This window comes from Scleropages formosus, chromosome 23, assembly GCF_900964775.1.
Source record: "Scleropages formosus chromosome 23, fSclFor1.1, whole genome shotgun sequence".
NCBI classification, from domain to species: Eukaryota; Metazoa; Chordata; class Actinopteri; order Osteoglossiformes; family Osteoglossidae; genus Scleropages; species Scleropages formosus.
Window position 1 is genome coordinate 10,073,309 of NC_041828.1, and position 25,403 is coordinate 10,098,711.

Consider the following 25,403-nt stretch of genomic DNA (forward strand, 5'->3'; position numbering starts at 1 on the left):
GTATGTTCACTTCACTGTTAACTGTTCTCTTCATTCTTTTTTTTCTTTTTACACAAAGCATGATTTGATTTTAATTGAACTAATGCCATGTTATACTTGTGGCTTATGTTGGTTGTACTCGTGTTTATTTGAAAATGATGTTTGCTAGCCATAAAACCTCAACGACTACAGGCTACATGTAGGTGTAGTTTATAATTGTTTAATACAACATATCAGCTAAATGAATAAATATAAATATATATTTAATTATATGGAGACAGTACAATTAGAGTACATGGATTTACTTTTTAATCATTTTTCTTATACTATATATAAATGTAACTATGCAATCCCCTTTCAGTAAAAATTTATTTATTATTAGGTTTTTGCCAACAATTTATGAATATTGCTACCAAGAAATTTTGGTTGCAAGAAGATTGTTTAATGGCAATTAGAATACACAGAGTTTTGGCTGTATTGTTGCACTTTATTACATATTGATATAATTTGGCAACAAAATGCTGTACTTCTAAGAACATTAACACGGAATGTACACGTCATCTGTTAAACTAAGATCCAAACAAATTCAACCAGTATCAAATTTTGAAACTGGAATAAAAAGTATAAAATAAAATTAAAACCGTTCTCCTGTAAAAAAAAATATAAACATTCTTGCTGGAAAACATGGGTTTCAATGATAGACTATCGATAATTGGTTTCATACCCAATACAGTTAAAATGAGAATAGAATTAATTTACTTATTTTTCATAGTTTGAATGAATGAATATGACTTTCAAGGTTGTCCTGCCATAGGTTTCACAATTTATCCAGTAGTTGGTTAATGTCCTCTGGACAACGATAAACTCTCTTCAGACCTCTTGGAAGACAACGGCAAGATGACAGATTTAGGTAGCTGAGCTTCGAACACTGGGTTATAACTGCCCTAAACAGAACAAAACACATTTTTTATACAATATTTAGTACATTAAATACATTTAGTGTAATACACTTCAGTGTATTATTAAACATATGTAAAAGCAAGAAATAGGTATGCATTAGTTTCTAGAGTGAAGCAATTCTCTCACTCACACACACACTGGCTGAAACCACTTGTCTCAAGCGGGGTCGCGGCAAGCCAGAGCCTATCCCGCAGCACAGGGCGTAAGGATGGAGGGGGAGGGGACACACCCAGGACGGGACGCCAGTCCGTCACAAGGCAGCCCAAGCAGGACTCGAACCCCAGACCCACCAGAGAGCAGGTTCCGGTCAAGCCTGCTGTGCCACCACACCCCCTGGAAGCAATTCAGTCTCTTGGCATTTTTTGTAGAGTTCTACAATCTTTAACCATCCAAAAAAGCATATCACTTACCTTACAGTATTAGTGTTGACCTTGGTTGAGCTAAGATTAAGAGACTGGAGTAGATCAGCTCCTTTGCTACATGTCAAATTACCCATAGCAATCTCTAGATCTTCCTCAGAGAAAGGCTGGCTGGTGAGGTCCAGCTCCCTCAGAGTGTCGCTCCACTTCTCTGTGAGCAGATAAAGGCCTTTCTTGGAAGACACCATACTGCTGCTGAGGTAAAGTCCCCAGTAGAGACACTCCAGATCTGCACAGACAGAAGGCTCAGGCTCAACCTTTCTTCCATGTCACTGGTGATGGTGCCACATTCTATTTAATGTCACCTTTAAGAAATCCTGTAGGTGTATTTGTGCAGCCGAGAGGTCTGGGATTAAGGTGTGCTACGATTCCCATGAATTCCCCACTGTTGTCTGCAGTTAACATCTGCAATTTTTCAGGTAAAGAAACTAAGATGCACAGAATAAATCTGTAGTTACCTTGGCAGGGCAGTGCAGCAAGAAGGGCTGTAGTAATTCTCGGGCAGCCACGTAGGTCTAGGACACGCAGCTTGGGGGAGCTATGAAGCACACTCATTAAGTTTTGGTCTGTCATGAAGGATACAGCAGAAGTAGCCAGACACAGCTCCTCCAGGTGGGGAAAGCCAGGAGTACAGTCTGAAGTTCTGCGCACTGTTTTTATTATAGGTGTGATGTTCAGTATTCGGAAAACCTAAATTCACACAAAACATACAATAAAACTTTGTACCCCATTGTATCATACTTGCTAATTTCCAGTGTAATCTGTGAGGTCTAAGAGCATTTGTAAGGCTGTTGATTTTGTTTAAACTGAATAAAACCAATAGTCAGTGCTTGCCTGTAATTTAGGGCAGCCACTCTGCAAGGTCTGTATGCAGATGGGTAGCTGGCAAAATCCACTTCCCAGCTTTGTGTTTATTTCCAAAAGTTTAAGCTCTGGGCAGCATCCTCTCTACAGAAAAAACAACATATGCAAACATGGTCTGCAAATCTGCTTGGCTCAGAGAGCCACACAAGAATTTTTCCTGAACCCCAACCATAAATTAGAAGCATGACTTACTGCAATTACAGAAAGAAGTTTGTCAATCTTAGGGCCATAGGTAAACAGAATTTTCTTTATCTGGTTCCCACATTTTTCCAGGAAAAGAACCAAGCCCTCTATGTGTACCTACAATGAAAATTTAAACCAAAAAAAGTTTTAAATTATCACTGGCACTTGGAGCAAATTATATTACCATATCAGCAATGATATTTAGTTAGAGTAGTTTTGTCATTTCCACCTCTGAGTACTGTATGTTGATAGTCTCCAGTGATGGACAGCTATTAAGACTCTGAAAGGTCTTCTCTGTTGCATCAACACAGTATGACAACTTGAGGGAGGTAAGATGAGGACAGGACTGAGATACAACCTGTACAAAAATGATAAAATAATGATGAATTTGGACTTTTAAAATAAAATGTAACCAAGCACACTCACATTAATATGGGCAATCCAAATTATTTCAAGAAGAAACACTGCTAAAACAAACACACACACACACACACACACATTTTCAGAACCGCTTGTCCCATACGGGGTCACGGGGAACCGGAGCCTAACCCGGCAACACAGGGCGTAAGGCCGGAGGGGGAGGGGACACACCCAGGATGGGATGCCAGTCCGCCACAAGGCACCCCAAGCGGGACTCGAACCCCAGACCCACCAGAGAGCAGGACTGCGGCCCAACCCACTGCGCCACCGCGCCACCCTGCTAAAACAAACATTAATTTTTAAAGAAAATTATATTTTTTGACTTTGACTAACCTGTACAACATAGCTAACATGCTTTTTCCAGTGAGAGAGAGAAAACTCCCTGAGTTGAGAGAACCTTAAGATATAAAAACAGAAAGAATCAACAAAAATATTACAATATAAGATTTCTGAACACAATAAGGAAAATATTGTAAAAATGTACTAATTCTGTTTAAGCCTGTTATATTGCTGCACTGTATTTTGTGCAATTACTGAATACAGCTTTGCTAAAGGATAGGTGTCTCCAGCAGCAATTTAGAATTACATTACCTTAAAATACACCTGTAGCACTGACCTGTTCTGAGCTAGCCAGCTTACAGTATTCTTGATCTTCAGTTCCATTTTTGGCAACTGTGTCTTACCAGGTTCAATCCAGCAGTAGCCAACTGACACATCACGCCATAAAATTGGATTAGAAGCTGCAAAATTCCAAAGATGGCAAACTCTGGCTGCCCTATGGAAAGTACATAAAATACATGTCTACATTAAATAATTACACATTTTCCTTCAAAGGTATTTCACATTCCTAAAATAACCAATAAAAGAAATCACGGATGAAGTGTAGAAGGAGCAAAGGATACCCTTCCTCAACTGTAGGGAATGCAAAGCCAACTTTATTCTGTAGATGTAAAGTATGTGTAAGAATCTTATTAATGTGGCAGAAGACATTAGCCTTGTACAATTATATCAGAAATAAAGGACAGAAAAACTCTTCTGAGCCTACAGCAACGAGGTAAGTAGATGTTTGTTCTCTCCACGTTCATGAGTTTCCTCCTATAGTCCAAAGTCATGTTTTTCAGGTGAACTGGCCACTCTAAATTACTCTTCGTGTGTGTTAGTGAAGGAATGTGTCCCATGTTTTAATGATAGATAGATAGATAGATAGATAGATAGACAACTACTGTCTCTCAGTGCTCTGCCTATGCGATTAGATGTGGGTTTGATTCCCCTTCTTTGCAAATGTACATATAGTTTGGGTGGAAGCCACTGGGAAAATCACAATCATACATGAAATTTCATGCAGTACAGATATTTTCCCTTTTAATTGGTCAAAGTAAAGCAGAATTGACACAAGAAATTTCACCTGCACAGAAATGGTACAGCTCCCTCCTGATTTACCACAAGGTGGAAAATGTTGACCAGGAGCTCCACGGGCAGGTTCTGCCCCCAGCTATCGGTGAGCTGCTCTCCATCATTTCCAGTCTCCTTGAGTCCAGCGTTATGGCTTAGTGCCTCCTCTCCAATTTCATCTTTCGAAGGCTTGTTTTTCCTTTTTGCAGCAGGGACTTTCACCTTGCCTTTGGATGTTACCCTTCTCTTACACACTTTCCTCTTGGTCTTAAAGACACTATCGTACTTGTTTATGTTGGAGATGATTAAGAGCATGTCCTCGCCCTCTTGGATCGTGTAACCTGGCCTTGAACGTCTCACAGTTTTTGCCCTTCTTTTCCTCTTGCCATCTGTAAATGTGCTGAGCTTTCTTTTTGGAGGCTTTGCTTCATGACTTCCACCTCCGGATGTTCTGGGCGAGTCTGGATCATTACTGTCTGACTGTCCAGGCTGGAGATGCACATTAGAACTCTCCACACCTTGGTCATAGATGTCCTCCATGAAATGCAGACAGAGTTATGACCGTCACACACAGCAGAGCAGATGAGAGCTGATTTCTCGAGTCGATACAACGAAATAAACACGGTGGTTCCAGAATACAGATAAGAAATTCTTCATCAGGAAAACTGTGCCGAAGCATACAAGTCCGTATTAGGCGTACGACGTTTTGAAATCGTCTAAATATACATCACGATCACGATGAATGCTAGCGGAAATTCAGTACTACACTTTCTCTTCAGACTATGTGGCTAACAAAAGCGTTGTGTTTCCGGATTACCGATTTCCCACAATGCATCAAAACTACTGGATGTCGTTTTAGCCAATCGGGTGCTGGGTGCAAACTTCGAGATCGAGGCTGCTGCTCGTGGTTGGGTGCTCGCGGCTTGCCGTTTGTGGAAACCCAGGATCGGCGCGGAAGGACGGTGGGCATCGCGGTTTGCAGCAGTGAGTGTGGCGTTGAAGTAAGTTTGGGGTTAAAAGCGCACCAAGCGGGCCAATTCTATGCATTACACGCTACACGCTTGTGCCCTGGGTTATGCTGAAAGATAATGCCTTCGCTGTTCGTGTGCAACACCGCAAGAGAGAGTGTGTAAACAAAGCTGCTTCAGTGATGGTAGGAAAAAGCCTAGCGCAACAACAACCTACCTACCTACTAGCACATTGATTCACTGCCACGGATCCGGGAGAGTCGCCTAGTTGTAGTTCAGGAAATGTTGAGCATTATGTTAAGTTTTGGATGTGTGATGGTATTTGAGAGAATCATCATGGCGAGAGGGCGTTGATGGGACACGCCGCCCGCCGGTGGTGTTTGTGACGAGGCCGAGTAGCGGACGAGCTTCCAGGTCCTCATGATCCCGCGTTCAGGCGGTCGACCAGCCAGGGCAGGCAGCAGAGGCTGGTCGCCATGACCCGCCATGACCCATCATGTCCCTGAGAGGCTGAGACTGAGCCGGACAAAGTCTACTTTTCACTTGTGTACACCCGCCCTGTGTGTGAGACATAATCATATCCCTACCAAATGTGTGGAAATGTCCGCAGGTGTAGAATCGGAATGAGAATCAGAACGAGTTTGTTATTGCCAAAAGTATGTTCACACATACAAGGAATTTGTCTTGGTGACAGAAACTTCCAAATCGCAGACAGAATGACAGTGACAAGACAGATGAGAAGACAGATGGAATATGTGAATGAAGGATAAAAAAATATAGAAAAATATAAAGTACCCAATATACAAAAATAGTCACTAGACATTGTATGTATGTACAGGTATGTTCTATACAAATGCAAGGGAATATGAGTAAGACACATGATGTGATAAATATTTATAAATATAAATAGCGTTGTGTATTGCACTGGTTTACTCTCTAAGGGGGATTTAGCTCTTCATGAGGTAGATGGCCTGAGGAAAGAAACTTTTCTTGTGCCTGGCTGTCCATTTGCTCATGCAGTGACCTTTCAGTTCACATTCATATTTACTTACTGACGCGTTTATTCAGGTGCCTTTTTCAGTGATAGGTTTGTACTGTGACTGCTGTGATTTACTCACGTGCACTGACTGCTGGGTAGTTTTTACTCTACCAAGTCTGGGTAAGTAGCACGGGCAATACAGCAGGATGTGAGGTTGGATTCCGGATCGTTTGAGGCTCCAGCCACTATTGTTTTTATCATTAATTTGTTGGGTTACATTTTGTTTAACCTAACGTACTCCATTTAGCTCTCTTCTAAATTTAAGTAAATTTATTTTCCAGTTGAATAGGGTGATGTCCCAACAAAACATTTTCATTCACATCTGGGCTTCATTATTGTTTTTATTTGTTTAAGCAATTTTTTTTTTTTAAAGTCTTATACCTACTGGGTTATGCTAGTTTTGTCAGTCATGCTTTACTTTATTATTTGTACTTGAAACACAGTTTTAATAATCTGCCTTAGAAAGTTCATTTGTTGTAGACAAAAGTATGCTTTTTTTTTTTTGATTTTAGAGTATACCAATTCAACCTTTGAGTGCACTTGAGCAATACTTGTGCAACATGAACCAGACAGACGAGTGGAAGGAAAGTAACCCACAAATGCACTACATCTCTTCAGTTGCTGCAGAACAGCTTGAAAGACATGGGAGCTGATTTCATTATCAAACTTGAACAAAGACTAGTTTCCAGCAAGGGAACTCAAAACTTACTGATGGTCAAACATCAAACCATACCAAACAAAAATGAGATTTATTATTGCATATTAATTCTTTCCAAGGTAACTGCTTTCTGCTGTTTTCCTTTAAATATCAAAAAATGTTTTTCCTGCAAAATTGATTTTACTGGGCAATGTAGGGTTTCTGACGTAACTGTTTAAAATGAAGTCACTTCTCGTCACTGTTAATGGTTATGCATTGCAGTAAAGGCAGAATCAGAGCAGGGATTCTTGACACATCGATCTGACGTTGGGAAGGTGAATCGAGCAAGTTTAATGCACCTACCTCCAATGCGAACCCATCTTTGTCCACAGTAATGGAGCAAGAACAGGCCTCTGCCTGCAAAGAAGATAAAGACCAATCTGTAGGAAATAATGGTGGCGATTTGAGTGAGTATGCATTTTGTTTTCCAATTGTTATTACTACTCTCAAAATGTTGGTGGAACTGAAACTGGATTAAACTGGCACTTGGAAAGGCAATCCATCAGGATGGGGTATGGAAAAAAGTTACAAGGTTGAGGATGGTTAGAAAGGTGCAAACTGCCTTTCCTTACCATTCTGAGTGTGTGAACAAACACCTGGGCTTTGGTGGGGTGTGCCATCCCCTACAGGAAAAGCCAGCTGTGTCCCAAGAGATCTGGGTCCACAGACAAGTGATAGGTGGAAGGGAGGAGAGTCACACTTTCAAACTGTCCCTTTGCATTCTTACAATTTCCACAACTGTGTGGCAACAGGGCCTACTCCGTTCTAATAGCATGTTAATGAAGGTTTAAAAAAAAAAAAAAAAAAAAAAAATGGGGCGGCACAGCGAGTAGTGCTGCTCTCTCTCAGTGCCTGGGTGGTGCGAGAGGACATGGGTTCAATCCCCACTCAGTTTAGGTTTAGATTGTATGTTCTGTGTAGTTTTTTATTTCCATGATGATAATTATGCAGAAAGTTTTGTATATTTTTAAGTATTCACTGGTTAGTGCACCTGACTGCAAACATTCTCATTGCAATCGGAAAGTCCCTTATTTGAATCCCTTCTTCTGTTTTAGCACTTTTGAGCAAGGTACTTAAATGCATACACAAACATTACCCTGTTGTATGTATGGGTGAATGTTTCTAAGTAACTTATGATAGAAACATAACATTGTAAGCCTTGCCTTCCCTTGGAGAAAAGGTGTCAGTTAAACTTTAAATGCATGAACCTATGTATTGGAAGTACCCGTTAAGATGTAACTTGTCTTATTGCAGACAGGTCAAACCACAAGGTTCCTGTTTATTATTGATACTTCCCACTGTAAAATACTGGTGGAATAATGATTTACTTGGCTGAGATAGACCCACTTCAAAAAAGGGGCTCGTTTCTCACATTAGCATTTCCTCCTTTTGTGGAAAGTAATGCATTTAGCGTAGCAAAAATCAATGCTGAGAAATTGGGCCATTAGTCAGTTTGGTGTCCTAACTTTTAAATTTCTGTTTTAGAACAGGATGAACTTTTTGTAAACTTAGGTTTGGTACTGCAGTTGTGTTGTTCATTTATTTATTTTTGTCTAATCGTGCTTTCATCTCTTTAGGAGATGACACCTTTTTCAGACTTCTTGAAGACTTGATGGGACCCCAGTCTGGCGAGAACCTACATATCGATGAAACACTTTGCAAAAACAGGCTTTTGGTTCAAGTGGGACTGTTGAAAGAGGAAAAGCAAGTTCCTTGGTCTAGGATAGTAAAATGGCTTCAGAAAATGTTACCTATGTATCATTCATCAGATTTCCGTAGTCTGGTTGAAAGAAGTGTTGCAACAGCCATGCGTTTAAATGGGGAGGCTAGAGAAGCATTCCTGGAATCAAAAGTTAACTTTGACTTCGTTGGCCCAATATGTGACCTCCTTGGAATTGGAAGATCAGACCTTTTAGAAATGTCGGATTTCTCTGAGCGAGTTGAATGCACTGAAGTAACTAATGGAATTGTTTTGGAGCTGAGCAACTTTGCTACTAGGGAAAAGATTGCCCCAACACTTTTGGTTCTCTGGTTACGGAATTTCAATCCACAGTTCTGTTCTGATGGCAAAATTGAGAAGGCCTACCAATGTCTTGAAAAAAAGATCAGAAAATTAAAGGTAGACTACCGATTACATCAAAAGAAAGGATTCAGCAGAAAAGGTATGATCGACGTGTTTCTCCAGACTGAATTCAATTTGGTTTCAAATGTGTTCAATGCCCACACTAAAAGGCCGAACAAAAAGAAACAACGGCTTTCAAAGAAGAGCAGGTCACAAAAGGCAAGTCTTTGTAAGGAAAAAAAGGAAGCCTTAATTATGGATTCAAAACGAATCAGAGATCCCGTACTTAATGAAGTTGAAAAGAAAGTAGTGCTTACAAATTCCAAAGAACAAAAAGGGCTGTGTAACCTCACTGTAGAATTGGAACCACCCGGTGTTCTTCATCCATATTGGGCTGGCAGTTCTAGTGTGAAAATAGGTTGTGAACAACCAACCAACATATGCTGTCAGATGGAGAAACCTTTGGTTAAGGGCACAGTAGTAAATTCCAATGACATGAAGACAGAGGTTTTGAGTCTGCTTGATGTTTCCATGCTTTCCCTTCAGAAGTTGTGGAGTGTTTATGGAGGAAAATCCCATGAATTAGATGAGGTCTGTAGGGATCTACTGCAAACACAGTTTACATTAATGTTAAAAAAAGACTGTATAATGAAAGAGTTTAATGACAAAATCAACAAAATTCAAACAGAACCCTGTTCAGTGATTCCACCATTGCATTTTCTTGACTGCAATGCACATTTTCTTCTGGAAGTCAGTGATGCCATTGAAAAACACATAATTAGTTTTGAAAGAGAAATTATTACAGCCACTGGGCAGAGGCTTGGCCGGGACAAGAATCCAAAGTTTTCCAATTTTGTAAATTTTTCAGAAAGTGCTTCTGCACGTTACATCCGGATGGCCTGTGATGTTTTGAACCCAACAAGTGAAACAAGGCATAGCTGTAAAAGGCAGTGGTTAATTTTCTGTCAGTTGATGGAGAAGCCTTCTAAATTGGCAGCGTGTCGTTCCAATCGGTTTATTAGCTACTACGAATGCGCTGCTAGTGTTGCTCATCACCAGGAAGACATCTTGAAATTCTTTGCTCAACTAAATAATTTAGTTGACAGTCCGAATATTATTCAGGAAAGCGTTAAAGATGATGCCGGTGATCAGTTTATTCAGGCTCTTGTTTGTGTCATCGCTGTTGTCTACTGTAAGATCTTGGGTCCTTACTGGCAGTTGCTGAAGAGCAATGTAGAGTATCTGAACTTCCGAAGATATGTGCAGTGTCTTCACTGGAAGCTCCTTCACTGGGCTGAGGACGCCTCGTCGCTTCTTTTACCCGAGCGCTCAGACAGCAATGTGTTCCGCCAATTTACTTTGCAGGAAAAGAATTTCAATGGAGTGTTTTCAAAGTGTAATACCAGTCCGGAGAAGCTTTACGCTGTTCTTATTGAGAAGTGCCTGGAGAAGGTTGTAAAAACAATTGCTGATTGCACAGAGGCTCATTTGAAAGATTTCCTGCAAGGTGGACTTTATAACAAAGATCCTTCCATTGAGCTTTGCCTAGAACTGAGAACATGCCAGTTGTCACACTTGATGGGTGAATATCCTTATGGTCATGCCTACCCCTACCAGTGGAAAGTCACAGACAGATTAGATGCTATTCCAATAAGTAGTCGTCCTAAGTCTACTCGAGGTTCACCAGCTGCACAGACACAGCTTCAGTTTGGCATTTCATCTAAAAGTCCTGTGAAGATGAACCATAGTTCTCGTTCAAAAAAAAATGTAACTCGTAGCTTACCAGAAAGAACTCAAAGATGCAAGCTAGGGGAACTTTCTGAAATGTCTGCAAGCGAAGAGAAAGAACAGGCGGAGGGTGCCTTCATAAAGGAATTGGAAATTGCTGCCATTGGTGGACATGCAGAACCGTGTATAAGCAAGCAGGATGTTGACTGTCTTCTAATGAAATCTGATGGGGACAGCTATGGTAATTTCTATCCCTGCCAGTGGAAAATCTCAGATGGTTTAGGTGCTACTTCAGCAAGTAGTCCTCTTCTGTCTGCTGAAACTTCACCAGCTGCACAGACACAGCACCAGCTTAGCAGTTTAGTCAGAAGTCCTGTAAAGACTAACAATTCTCTTTCGGAAAGCAATGCATTTCCTAACTTTCCAGAAAAGTACAAGAGAGGGGCATTTTCTGAAAAGTCTACAAATGAAGAAAAAGAACAGGAGCAGGATGCCTTCATGAAGAAATCAGTAATTGCTGCTGTTACTAGATATGGAGGACCATGTATAAGCAAGCAAGATGTTGATAGTCTTCTTATGAAACTTGACGGAGTCAGTTATGCTCAGAAACGAGATGCCATTCGTTGTGAAATTAATTACCAAAAAATGGTGCTTGGCAATAGAGATGAGAATCTCAATCATGTTGGCTTCTCCCTGACAGATATGGTTGAAAAGTTGAAAACGGTATTGCCAGACAAAAAAGAAATTATGTCTATTAGTCTAACATGCTGTGAAGTTAAGGATAGCCAGAAAAAAAGTCAAGAGTGTGATTTGCTTGTACCAGTTTCCACTGTTTCAAACAGTATGGAGACCCCGGTTAATCAAAGTCCTGGTTCACAAACTTGCTGTGACAGAAGCTTTAATTTGGAGGAAGATGATATACATACTTACACAATTGGCAGAGAGCTTTTGAGTGATTTTTGAAGTTGCAGCCTGGAAAATTGTTTCCCTGGACAGCAGTTTGTAAAAAATGTTTTAACCACTGTACTTAGTTTGGCTTCTAGTCTTACTGAGGCTTGTGAATATTGAAATATTTTCATTGTCCTCTGTACTCCATATTATTTAATTAGCCTATCTTTGTGACCCCTGCATTCGGTACGAATCCAGAATTTCTCCAGTTAAAATCTGTAAATCTGGAATCAACCTGTCATTTTGTAATTGTTTGACTTCTAAAATTGCATTTTAACTTTGTGTACAACTTTTAACAGCAGTGTGTATGTATATGCCCTGTTTTAATCTGAGGCCAATGCTAATGTAAAAACTAGGATTACATGAATGAAAAAAATCTTAAATGCTTTTATACTTTATCAGTGTTGTACATAGTGTAATTGTGATGTATATTTTTTTAAAACAAATAAAGTTCAGTGGTTTTTAAGTAATGTGTAGTGCATTTGTAAATCCAGAACCTTTTAATTTTTCTTGCAGGTATACAAGAATTTGATTGAACAAAGTTCAATACAGATATAAGGACTTAAAATCATTAGTCCTTTTTTATTATTATTATTACCCAGACATTAATATTTTCTGTTCAGGAATTGAGGATGCTATTTGCTGTTTTTAGGTTTAAATAAGTAAATATTTCAGTGATCAGTAGTGTATTTTACTGAACTAGCTATACAGTACTTGTTTTGCTGTCCTTTTAGTTAAATTTGACAAGTTTATTTTACTGAAAATGTAATTACAAGTGTTCCTTTGGAGACATATTTAGTGCTCTTGTGCTAGAATGTGAAAGTCCTTTGTGTAAATCTCATTCCTTGGTGGAGCCATTTCAGTATGTGATTGAACATTAACTAAAGGGTTTTTAGTTAATTTTTTTCCCCCTGTTTTATTCTTTTAACTCTTATTTCCAGGATACAGAATGATGGGTTAATGAAAATGAGTGAAATGTCAATCACAAAGTTGTACCACCTTTTTAAAATTGCTATATTCCTGTCCAAGTATGAGTACAAACATGTTGTTAAAACATAGTTGTAGTCCAAAGAGCAAACTAGTTTCCCCCACCTTCCTTTACAAAGCTTTTGGTCAAGTGTATCCTATACAACATTTATAAACCAGTGTCTTTTCCCACCTCTTCTGCAGCAGTTACCAGAGATGTAGGGCACTTGTGGGTTGCTTTGCTTTTCCTTTTCTGTCCAGTTCAGTCCATACCAATATTGCCCAGCATGGCCAATTGTACTTGAGCATTTGGTTACTACTGTGCATAACCCAGAAATGATTAGTGGAGGTTTTTCAGTATATCCCATTTCTGACCCTAAAGAGCATCTAGGCTTATTGTGTGTGGAAGCAAAAAAATATTAAAATAGAACTTTTGCAAGATCTTTCTAAGTGAAGAAAGTAAATGCAATAAAGCTTGCTGGCTATATATATATTTTCCTCAATGATTGACAATGATATTGAGAAAACTCAATGTTTTTTTTTTTTTTTTTTTTTAAACCCCTTGTGCTGTGTTGTCAACAGAATATAGAAGCGATGGACTCTTGGTGGAACAAACCAACTATCACTCATGTTCTGGTGGCTCTGTTTGGGATGGGTTCCTGGATTTCAGTGAACTCTCTCTGGGTTGAACTGCCAGTGGTGGTCAGTGTTCTTCCTGAAGGTCAGTATGGGGGGGTGCCAACATTTTTAAGAATGCATGATTAGAGGTTTGTCTGTCCATTCCATTTTTTTATTTGCATTTTTGGAATTTTCTAGGTAGTATGAAATGGGCTTCAAGCTGGAGTCAGCACTGGATTTTTTTCAGATATTCAGTTTTTAGCTAGGTGTATAAAATGTATCAACAGCTTTGTCTTGATGGGCTTACTACTCAAATACAAATTTTCAATTAATACAAATCCTGTTGTATTTCTTTAAAAATGTTACACTAGCATTCTGCGCGCACACACTTTTTCCATGAATTTTTACTGTGATCCATGATCCTTTTAGAAGTACAATAGTAAGAACTTTTAACTGCTAATTGGATTGGCAATATTCCCATTCCTTCCAACAGTAAACCATAGAAAAGATTGTTAAAATGGGTGTATTTTCTATGTGTTTTCATATGAGAATTGAATATATGGCCTCTAGTATGTTAAAAGTCCAGCAGTTAATCTTGTAATTGTTCTTTAACATACTTGAAACTTTATGCTGACCTTTGTTTACAGGTTGGGATTTGCCTGCTTATCTCTCCGTGTTAATAGCCTTTGGAAATCTGGGTCCAGTGGCTATGACTCTGACTCACCATTTTGCTCCTGGAAGGCTCAGTGAACGACTGGTCATCTACATCATTCAGTCCCTGGCAGTGGTGGCTTCTGCCTTCCTTGCCATCTTTTGGTCCCAGGTGGTCAGTGTGTCAGGGAAGATGCACTCTTTGCCTTATCTGCTTTTGGCATTTGTGTTGGCACTGGTCTGCTGTACCTCCAATGTCACTTTCCTGCCATACATGTACAGGTTTCCACCACAATTCATTCGTACGTTTTTTGTTGGCCAGGGCCTCAGTGCACTGTTTCCCTGTGTGGTGGCTCTGGGGCAGGGTGTAGGGAAGCTGGAATGCTTGAACAGCACTTTGGGGAATGGCACCTTAGAACCACACTACCTTAAGGAAAAATTTCCAGCTCAGAACTTCTTCTGGTTCTTGTTTGTCATGCTGGTGATCTCTGGCATTTCTTTTGCGGCCTTGACTCTCCGGGTCCCAGCTGGAACGGTCCGAACTGAAAATGAAGAACCTGACACGTCTTCAGATAAAGAGATTGATGAGAGAGACAAGTTACAAAATGGAGGGACCCCTGTGTCTGAAGGCCAGGTAGAAGTACTGCATACTGTCCCAGCAGAGACTTTCTGGACATCACGCAACATCTACCTGCTCTTGTTGCTTGGGGTATCCAATGCACTTTCAAATGGAGTGCTTCCTTCAGTGCAGAGCTTCTCCTGTCTACCCTATGGCACCATGACCTTCCATCTCTCGGTTGTCCTCGGCAACATTGCCAATCCTTTGGCCTGCTTTGTAGCAATGTTTGTACTCTGTAGGTAAGTACAGGCTACAGTGAGGGTGCAACTGGATCTTTACTGTAAACTTGTACACATGGAAGAGATGGCAGCAGTATCCTGCCATTACTGTAAAATAAATTTCACTCTTCCACTGCTAAAGCATGCAGTGTATTAATGTAAAGGAAAAGTTTTTAGCTGATTTCACTGAATACAGTTTCCTCTGCTGATGGGTTCTAGGTCTAGTGCAGGACTGGGGATCATGGCTGCTATCGGAGGGGTCTTTGCAGCATACCTCTTGGTTCTTGCAGCCTTCAGTCCCTGCCCCCCACTTTTGGGCACTACTATGGGAATAGCTTTAGTGGTAAGTACACTAAGAATTACAAATGTGTAATTTGTAAAATCTCATGATCTCTGTGAAGCCTGTATATGATATGGAACACTTATGTGTTTTGATTTACCTCTACAGGTCATATCCTGGGTCATATTCACTGGGTTATTTTCCTACCTGAAAGTGGTGATCGGGTCACTTCTGCATGAAGTAGGACATGCTGCCTTGCTATGGTGTGGTGTCTTTATCCAAGCAGGCTCACTGATTGGAGCATTGTCTGTGTTCCCCCTGGTCAGCGTGTACCATGTCTTTCAAAGAGCAATGGACTGTGTAGATAACTGTGCATAGCAACCAGAACCGGTAACCTTGGACTTGTTATTTATAAGGGAAAATTTAGTGTAGAAGGGTTTGAGACACTGAGATTGTGATGTGCTTATGTTTGGGTGTGTGGGTGTAATTTTACACTTCTCAGGGGAGAGGTAACATTGAGGGAATGACAAATTTACATGGGTTAGTATCTTTTTCACACCCACTAAAACAACTTGCGTTAGTCAAATGTAGTTTAGAAATTCATGATGAATTTGAGCCCTTGATTGCTCTATAAGTAGACACTGACTTCTGGTCAATTGATCAATGAAATATACAAAATCCTTATCAGTGCTGCCATGATCAGGCTAAGATTTGTCGCATCTGAAGTGTAGAAGTAGTTTACAACTGGAATGGCGCTGATGTACAGCACTGCTGTCTGGAACGAATGCTTGAGTCACAATCAATCAAAGAAATCAGCCAGCACCGTAGAGAATGAGTTAATAGTATATCATTATAAATTCTTATGTTGTCTAATAACAGGATTTTTAAGTTAGCTAAGCAATACTGTTATTTTCAGTTGATATTTGTTTTGTAATTGGAAAAACTAGCGAGGTGTCATACATGTATCAACCGTGGTTTCTAGTACACTATATGCTTAGTAGCTCTGTTTTGAGAAAAAGGAATATACATTAAGTCTATAGAAAGAAATTTTTTATGATGTATGAAAAATTTATCCTGTGTTTCGTAAGGAGTCGCAACAGTGAGAAAACCATTGACAATAGGAAAGTTTATTGAATAAATATTCACTTTTATGAACATGTTAAAACTGTGGAAGACCTAAAATTGGTTAATGGAAATAAAAGGGACTTTTGGCGATGAATGAGGGCAGGGGCCATCTGGTGAACTTGGAATTTATCTATTTAGAATGTATACAGTGTTAAGCCTTCAGAAATGGTATAGGAGTTTCAATCTGTAGCTTACGATGATGGTTACAATGACAGTTAATGTTTTACAGAAGCTGTTTCCAGTTTCTCTTCAGAAATCCTCCATCGTACTGACTCTAAAAATGAGACATGTCATCCGTGTACAGAGCATTTGAGCTGTACTTGCATGATTTGTCTGGGACTATTACTGATCAGGTTCTGGCTAATGCAGGAGTGAAAACAAGTTGCTGAAGTTGCCTGCCTTTCTGCTTCCTGTTACCTTGTGGTAAATTGTCGGCTTATTTGTTAGCCTTTGCCAACATTTTTGACAAGACACATGCAAGTTTTACCTGTGCTGTCCCTTTAAGAGTTTTCCTGGGGACCTCTATGCTCATAAAGTGTCACAGTTTTATAAACATATGCTGCTGACGTTAGAATTGGAAAGTCTTGTTTAACGAGAATTGATTCTTGGACTACTGAAGGCTTTATTTTGGCCAATTATCACCTTAATTTAGCATAGTTTTGTTGGAGCATAGCATTTTCTGAGCTGTTGGTGAGGTGGAACATGAGAATTTACTCTGTCTTTCTTTATGGTATATTATGGAAATTTTCTTCTAAAGAAAAACTGTGCCTTTGAATCACTCCCTCGGGTGTCTGACCCTTGCAAAATAATCCAATTTTTTATGATTGCAGACACAGTCTCTAACTTTATAATTGCAGTTGAATGTAGTGTTTACTGTGCAAATTTTGAAATCAAAAATTTGCAAAAATCATGAACAAAGTTCAACAAGGTTCTTTTTATTTTTTGTCAGGAATTTTTTGCCTATCTCAATAAGTATAATTATTTGGATGTCAAACTATGCAATGCTGCACCAATGAATTCTGGTTATTTATTTATGAAATGTGAGTGTTGCCTTGTTGGCAAAATCAAATCTAAAATATGAATATTAAAATGTAGCGATAACAGTAATGGTATACTGTAACTTTTACTCTCCAAAGTATTTCAGAAAATCAGAAATGCTTTCTGTCAAGATTAGAATTATATGGTCACGCTTGGGGGAGTCATTACATCCAACAAAGATGTGCCATGTGGCATTATTTGTACTGCTTCATCTGAAGCCAACAACTTGGACATAATGACCCTTTGTCATAGCCAGCTTAAATTTTATGATCGGTTAAAATTTTATGAAATTTTAAGAAACTGAGAGGTGTTGCCACAGTAGAAAGCAGTTGATGCATCTATCAGGCTGCCTATTTACATAAATATCAACATTTTCATTTATGCATTGCAAAAAGAAACTTGGATTATTTCTATAATAAGTTCATCTGAAAATATTAGTGGTTTTGAGAAATTTGATTTTTTTTTTTTTTTTAAAGCAAATTTTCATTTCTTTTTTTTACTTGAACTGTGCCTTCCTCTAATGTTTTCATCTGGAGTGTAATTGTTAAAATCATTGTTCTTTGCTGCTTTGTTTTTGAGTAAAAAGCCATGAGGCGACAAACAATGCTATCTTCAGGGAGAACATTTTCAGAATTCTGGAATATGTTCTTATGATATGTGTCGCTACCATTTACATTCCATTTTTTACAGTTAAGTACAGTACTTTCTCTTAAGCCTATTGTATTACATTTTTAGGGTTTGAATTTGTTCTGTGATACAGTAACAGTTATGACTGAAGTAATTTTTAGCTAAATTTTAAAGAAACGTTTAAAATCCTGTAACAGAATTCTAACACTGCTAGTTGTCATTAATATCCTGGACAGTGTTTGTGTTATGCTAAGATGCTTTTTCCCTCTCTCTTTTTTCTTTTTTTTTTTTAAACTGTTAAATGTAAAATAAATCAGAAATAAATCCAAATGTGGTTAAGACTGAATAATAGATCTGTACACATAAAGATGTTGTTAGCTGTCTCCTGCCTTTTTATATACTCACACTTTAAATTTCCTCAGATTTTATTAAAACCATCTGAAGCTGCTGTTTTTCAGTTCACTTTTTTTCAATTTATTTTGCCAAGCTGTTGAAGTTGGATGGACTTAAACATTTTTATTTTTATTTTTCAAACGTAATGTGACATACAGACATATATACATTTTGTCTGTACGTGCATAATCTTTTTTATGCTTTCCATCATTATCTTTTGTCTTGGGGACCCTGAATACAAAGACACGTAAGGTGAAATGTTTCATGTTTTGAATATCAGAAGGCTCGCTCAATTCAGTATCTCCATTAAACAAGCTTGGGTGCTGAGGTCCTAATTCCAATAAAACAATATAGGAAAAAGTGCTGGTGAAGGCAAAGGTGAAAATGTCAGCTATAAATTACGTTTTATAAAAACTGATGTGCTTTTCCTACGCCTTTTTGCAGATTTGAATGGTGAAGTGTCACCGTACTGTTGTTGCTGCAAATGTGAGAATTCTTTGTTACACTTTGTAAAACTACACTATATACACTAAACTATTTTTTATAGTTACTACATTCAACAAGTTTTGTCAAAGTTTTTATTAACATTTGGAGGAAAAAAAAAAAATCCAAACTTCCTTTGTTCTTTCTGAAACAATTAGAGCAGGGAGTTGAAAGAGATCAGCTTCCCGGATGTTGTTCCCCACTTTCTTAAAGCAACACAAGGTTCCTTTAGTTGTGACTGTAACTACCTACTGTGGAGCGCAGTATCTGGACTACAAAGCAGTGGGTTTGTTTTATTATGAATACTTTGCATATTTTTGTACATTTGTGTTGTTGCTCTGTACATCCTCATTCATAGTGTCCATGACCTCAGTGACCTCCAGCCTGACCGTGCTGGACCCCAGCCCACATTCACAAGGTCACTTTAATAGCCTGTGAGTTGACCAGTTCACCTGGACTCCATATCATCATAAATGTTCACACATCTAATTTACAAGAGTGACCTGACTTACTGTGGCATGTACTATCCTTATCCAAAAGTGTAAAATTAAAAATGTTAACATATAACTAACTAACAAAGTACTTAAGTAAAAAGCAGTGTGCTCTAAAACTTTAAATGTTAATTTTGGTTACAAATAAGTTACAGTTGTAATCGTAAAATTTCTATTTTTCCAGATAAAATTCTTATTGGAGCTGGGATCAATGCTAAATGAGAAGTAACTCTCCTCGTGGCCTCTCACATCCACTATGCTTTCTGTCTCTTTGTAATAGATGATAACTTGGCGACATTCAGAAGACAGTATAACATCCTGCTATAAGAACATACACTGGATTCCATTGTATTTATTTAGCTGATGCTTTTCTTCAAAGCAATATACAATATCAAGATACTCACAATTATCTACCCATTTGTACTGGAGGATACATTAAGTGGAGTACGTTAGGGTAAGTACCTTGCTCAAGGGTACTACCTGACTAGGTGGGAATGAACCTGCAACCTTCAGATCCAAAGACAGCAGCACCACTTACTATGTTACCTGCTGCCCTGCATGTTGGTAATGTGTCAGCACTAAAAAGGTAAGATGGTTTAGGTTAGGTTTAATGAATGGCCAGAGGGTAGTTTACCTTCCGGCCCAAAAAAGGCTCAAGATGTTCCATCTGTTCACTTCATTACCCAGGGGTTTGTCTCTCAGGGAAGACCAATACCTAGCATTTCACTACTCAAAATGCTTCTGTAATTTTAAGTAATGGCATTTTAAAATGACTAAACCTTTTTTGATTTTGTAAAAATATTTTGAATATTAGTCAACCAAGTTGTTTAAAAGTTTTACACTTAGAGCTAAAAATATCTGGTGAAAGTCTGCAAATTATTGATTTTTTTTTTTTTTTTTTTTTTTTTGTTTAAGCCATACCTCCTGAGATTCTGCCACGGGCTAAAGATCTGGCCAGGATTGTGTTGTGAGGTGAAACCCGGGATGTGTGGTCCCTCTCGGTTGGCTCGCTGGAGCACACCCACCCAGCGATCAAAGTGGGCTTTCTGCAGCCTTTCTTTGGCTCCACTGCGCAGGACTTTGTTTCCAAGGCCGGACCGCTGATCCCAGCTGCTGCTCAGCATGTGAGTACCCAGTCTGACGGCGTTGTCTCAGACGACAGCGGCACATGGCAAAATTACTCTTATTTCAATGTCAGAACTGTCCTGAACCTGCCCTGCAATTTCACAGAAATTGTCTGAAATCTCTGCCCAATAGATACTTGCATTCTGCTAACTTAACTCTTAAAAGCTGTTGCCGCATATCAGTTTTGTTAAAGGAGCCATCAGATATGCCTTTTTGTATTTTGTAATTTATTTTAGCGCAAATTACAGTGAATATTTAGTTTTTATTAGTCACTTGCTTTAGTAGCCTTTTATGTGGGTAAGCTGCATGGACTTCACAATTGAAAGACTTATTTGCTCTAGATAAAGTTATTGTTCTTTTTCTTTTATCTAAATGTGGGCTTATGATTGTGCTGCTTTTCAGTTTTTCAATATGTCAGCATACATGTGAGATCTTCGTATCTGGATTTTCTGCATTCCGTTTAGACAGCATCGAAACAACACACTTGTATAAAGTTAATATATATACCATAAATGCGTTTCAACATTAACGTGTTTGGAGGTGTGTTGTGAATTGTCCAATCATTGTCTGTCGCTGTCTCTGATGGGACTTCCGTGATTTGGTATGTTCAGTCAGATTGTGATTTGAAAGGCTCACCTCCTAATGAGATTAGCCTGGTTAGACTCATTTGGTTAATTCCTATACACATTAAAATGGGTTTACAAGAAACAAGGGAAAAATGGAACTGTTTGCAATAAGACTGCTGCATGGTTTGCATCAGGCCCGTTCAACCTGGATCCCAAAGAGCTGAATCCAGCAGGTTTTCCAGCTCTCCTTACTCCACGCAGAGCTCAGAAAGGGAGTTTAATGGGTTCAGTTGAGATGTTAAGCTCCATCATGTGGTTCACTGCCCAGCTGAAATAAAAACTTCCTGGACTTGGCCCTCCAGGATATTAGCCAAATAGCTTTGATTTATTTAAATCCATTTGAAATGTCAGACTTTGAATGTATTCATGCTCAAGTAGTAACACACTTAGTGCACTGAAACAGTGTCTGGATGCCTGATTTCATCCAGGCGGTCAGAGGGTAAAGGAAGAGTACACAAAAGGGTACACTTTACATGGGCTTTTCAGTGTCACCTTTCCATAATTTAATGCCAGGAGTCTTGTTCCCGTATTCAGTGTCGAATTTGCTTGGAGAGGGAATGCACATTGAGGAATACAAATTATAATTCAACCATCAGATGGGGTGAAGAAAGAACTTGAATTATTGTGCAAAACTTGATTTATCTCCTTAAATCTGTTTTTATTTTTGCTGATAAAATTTAGTGTTTTGTCACATCACTGGGATAGGGTATACGTGTTCTATATAAATATTCTGTTGGCTGTATACGATTTAATTATTATTTCTCCCCACAGACAGACTTCTATTTGAAAAGGTGTTCATAGCCCTGAACATGTCACTTTTCACCCATGTGCTGGCCTGCCTGTTTGGCACAGGATCCTGGGTGTCCATCAATGGAATGTGGGTGGAACTTCCTCTCATTGTCCCTGAAATCCCAGAGGGCTGGTATCTACCCTCTTACCTCTCTGTCATCATCCAAATGGCCAATATTGGGCCTTTGTTTGTCACCCTCATGCACCGCTTTCGCCCAGGCGTTCTGAACGAGGTGGCTGTCATCTACTTTATCATCAGCCTAGGAACGCTGGCCAGCTTCCTGCTGGCATTCTTCTGGAAGGTGACCCTGAACGTCGCAGGCTTCCCACACAGTGTGCCACTCTTGCTGCTCACCTTCTTCTTGTCCTTGGTAGACTGTACCTCCTCTGTGACTTTTCTGCCCTTCATGATGCGACTCAAGCCTCAGTATCTCACGTCCTACTTTATTGGAGAGGGCCTCAGTGGGCTGATCCCAGCTGTGGTGGCTTTGATACAGGGTGTGGGCATTCTCCACTGCAGCAACCATACAGTAATGGCCAACGAGACTCTGGACAACTCGACAACGATGTACAAATTTGAGGCCCAATATCTGCCGGCCAACTTCTCTACCCACACTTTCTTTCTCTTCTTGAGCACTATGATGGTGGTTTGCCTGCTGGCCTTCCTCTTCCTGAACCTCCACCCTGCAGTCAGACAGCAGCATGAAACCGATCGACACCATGGCAGAATGGGAGAAGGGGAAAAGGGAACCTTGGTCCTCAAGCAGCACAGGCAGCCAGAAGAGAAACCTATGATCAGCCCATTCAATGGCAATAACAAGAAGACCTGCAGCTTCTTTAGGACTGGAACCTATGGTTGGATTGAAGTGCTTTTCATTTTCTCAGTCCTGGGCTGGACCAATGCGCTCACCAACACTGTTTTACCCTCAGTCCAGTCATACTCTTGCATGCCCTATGGGAACAATGCCTACCACTGGTCAGTCACCATGGCTGCTGTGGCCAATCCTCTCGCCTGCTTAATCGCCGTGTTTTACCCCAAAAGGTCAGTTTTACATCTATACCGTTCTAATCACACATGTAATGACAAGTAACTGCTTGGTCACTTCAGGGTCACGGTGGTCTGGAGCCCATACCTGAAGCACAGGGTGCCAGGCTAGTTTTAATTCTGTTTTTTAAGACAATATAAGATGAGCCCAATATGGGAAGTTAAGGTAGCATCACTGAAATAACTGATGCAAAACATACTTCAATATCCATCCATCCATCCATCCATACATCCATCCATACATCCATCCATCCATCCATCCACCCACTCTTTGTCCAATACAGGGCTGTAGTGGTCCAGAGCCTATTCTGGATGCATAAACAAGTTATAAAATATTTTAGTATGTGAAAAATTATATTCGATTAATCAGTTATTTTAAGTAATAACTTGCAATAGAATTTTTGGTATAGTTCTAGTACAAGAACATAATGAATGCGGCAACAATACTAATAAAGACACAATGAAGCAACAGGTGGTGTACTGGTTAGTGCTGCTGTCTTGTACTCAACAGACAGAGACCTGCTTGTGTACCCTTGAGCAAGGCACTTATGCTAATTTGATACTGGAGAAATTACCCATGAGTAAATCATTGTGTCTTTGGCAAAAAGTACAAGTCAGATAAATATAAATCTTATAAAAGACCTTTTTTTTTTTTTTTTTTTTTTTACATATTTGTGCATTTGAAAGCTATTGCATGAATAGTATAGACTAATTTGTTGACATGTTGGAGGGGCCCTGTTGAGATCTTTTGAGCAAAGTATGCCACAGCTCTAACTGTACCCTTTACATATTAATATAAAACAATGTGTTAGCATAGAAATGACAGTTGATTTATGAAATATTGATAGTGGTAACAACCGTGTTTCACGGTGTAAAGAGTCTGTCTATGTCCTCTTCTTCCAGGTCCTTGAAGCTGATGGGTTTTCTTACTTTGCTGGGCACTGGCATTGGGGCTTACATCATGGGTATGGCAGTGCTGAGTCCCTGTCCCCTTTTCATCCAAAACCACACTGGTGCTGTCTTCATTGTGAGTCCAAATCTCTGCTTTCGATGCTACATACACTTTCTCATATAATTCTTTCATTATGGAAATTAGGCTGGATCACAGTATGCAAAAAATGGGCACTGGCATTAACTATATTTGTCTAATATATAATCATTATATATTATGATCTGTTACAGGTGGGAGCTTGGTTCTTCTTTGTCCTCACCCTCTCCTATGTGAAAGTGATCATTGGGATAATCTTGCGGGACGAGGGTCACAGCGCTCTAGTATGGTGTGGTGCCGTGGTGCAGCTGGGCTCCATACTCGGAGCTTTCGCAATGTTTCCCATCGTCAGTGTTTACAGGCTTTTTACGTCAGGAGATCCCTGTAACACCGTATGCTCGAAATGAAGATCTAAGAAATATATATTTTTTGTAATTCACATACTTTTATCTATGCAGCATTTTTCTAAAAACCAGTCACATCCTTCTCACACTGTAAGGTTTAAATGACATAACAACCAAGCCTAACATCTACAGGAATTCACCAGTTAATTCACTGGATGGACAATGCATAAATTTCATGGACTTGACTGACAGTATCACTTACATTGATGCTTTTTGTGTGTTCTGTAAGAATTTTTGCCAGTTGCAGAGCTTAATAATACAGAAATAACTAAGAATTAGGTTGTGTTTTAAGTCAGAATTTGATCCTTCTTTAGGTAAGGCAAGACCAGTTAATCAAAAAGACTGAATAGTCATAAAGATTAATAAAAAAAGTTAGTGTGGGAGCATCTGCTACTGTTGTGGTTAGTGCTGCTGCCCTTGGACTCAAAGGTCACAGGTTTGAGTCTCACCTCCAGCTGTAGTGCCCTTGAGCAAGGAGCCTTCCATGAAATTGCTTTAGTAAAATTATCCAGCTCTGTAAATATATGAATAGTTGTAAGCAGCCTAACACTGTAAATCACTTTGGAGACAAGCATCAGCTAAATGAGTAAAGGTAGGTTAATGTTTGATGCTGCCATAAAATACATTTTGAAGCAAAAACAAGAATTGTCTAGATTAAAACATTTTTTTCTGGTTAAACAGTGTGCTTTTGTCTGCAAGTATTCAAAGAAACAATGAATATTGATGAGAACAGAAACATTGTTTTTAAAGTTGGAAATAGCATACATTTTAATGGGATGAGTTAATGTAAACATTGTAGTTCTTTTCTTAAATTTTGTAACCAGACAATAAATGAAACTGGGAAATACATGAGACCTGATGACGTGCGGTTTCATTGTCATTTGACATATACAATGAAATTAAAGAAAAGAAACAGATTAATTTGCTTTAAAATTAATTTCATGAGTAAAATCTGAAAAATAAATAGGGTTATGGGTTTGCAGACAGAAACCGGCACTGGCATTTTAAAGACCTTCAGTCGTTTATGGCAATACTTTTCCACGTTTGACCCAAATGTAATGTAACCCAAATGTTCCATCACATCTTCCTATGGTTTCTTGTGTGACTCTTTCACCCAACATCCACTGTGTAGTTCCGTGTTCATGAACGTGCGGATTCAGAGAAATGTCGAGCTGACCAGAGATCACAGTGGCATCTTGATGACAGCTAACCTACTGATGGTGCTGGACAGCTGTGGAGAGAGGGGATTGTCTCCTCT

The 25,403-nt window shown here is 39.3% G+C and overlaps 4 protein-coding genes across 7 annotated transcripts; 3 read left to right on the plus strand and 1 right to left on the minus strand.

Moving 5' to 3' along the window:
- Positions 1-330: 330 nt before the first annotated feature.
- On the minus strand, positions 331-4,773 carry fbxl6 (F-box and leucine-rich repeat protein 6). 3 transcript variants are annotated; one of them, XM_018750301.1, is made up of 9 exons: positions 4,231-4,773; positions 3,442-3,600; positions 3,159-3,222; positions 2,635-2,763; positions 2,415-2,522; positions 2,193-2,306; positions 1,817-2,048; positions 1,350-1,587; positions 331-923 (listed from the first exon to the last, which is right to left on the minus strand). In XM_018750301.1, exons 1-9 carry the CDS (start codon positions 4,755-4,757, stop codon positions 797-799), a joined length of 1,698 nt encoding a protein of 565 aa, XP_018605817.1. In that variant the 5' UTR covers positions 4,758-4,773; the 3' UTR covers positions 331-796. The 3 variants fall into 3 exon arrangements, with proteins under 3 accessions (XP_018605817.1, XP_018605816.1, XP_018605815.1); XM_018750300.1 differs by having other exon boundaries at positions 331-918; positions 1,664-2,048; XM_018750299.1 differs by having other exon boundaries at positions 1,664-2,048.
- Positions 4,774-5,135: 362 nt separating this feature from the next.
- Positions 5,136-20,463, plus strand: LOC108933341 (solute carrier family 52, riboflavin transporter, member 2). 2 transcript variants are annotated; one of them, XM_018750311.2, is made up of 5 exons: positions 5,136-5,218; positions 13,208-13,346; positions 13,891-14,752; positions 14,951-15,074; positions 20,084-20,463. In XM_018750311.2, exons 2-5 carry the CDS (start codon positions 13,220-13,222, stop codon positions 20,270-20,272), a joined length of 1,302 nt encoding a protein of 433 aa, XP_018605827.1. In that variant the 5' UTR covers positions 5,136-5,218; positions 13,208-13,219; the 3' UTR covers positions 20,273-20,463. The 2 variants fall into 2 exon arrangements, with proteins under 2 accessions (XP_018605827.1, XP_018605826.1); XM_018750310.2 differs by lacking the exon at positions 20,084-20,463 and adding an exon at positions 15,180-16,997.
- On the plus strand, positions 6,975-11,992 carry LOC108933329 (uncharacterized). Its single transcript, XM_018750290.1, has 3 exons — positions 6,975-7,001; positions 7,254-7,328; positions 8,499-11,992. Exons 2-3 carry the CDS (start codon positions 7,256-7,258, stop codon positions 11,672-11,674), a joined length of 3,249 nt encoding a protein of 1,082 aa, XP_018605806.1. The 5' UTR covers positions 6,975-7,001; positions 7,254-7,255; the 3' UTR covers positions 11,675-11,992.
- On the plus strand, positions 20,247-24,606 carry slc52a3-2a (solute carrier family 52 member 3-2a). The gene is made up of 4 exons (XM_018750309.1): positions 20,247-20,292; positions 21,691-22,750; positions 23,657-23,780; positions 23,936-24,606. Exons 2-4 carry the CDS (start codon positions 21,729-21,731, stop codon positions 24,146-24,148), a joined length of 1,359 nt encoding a protein of 452 aa, XP_018605825.1. The 5' UTR covers positions 20,247-20,292; positions 21,691-21,728; the 3' UTR covers positions 24,149-24,606.
- Positions 24,607-25,403: the final 797 nt, after the last annotated feature.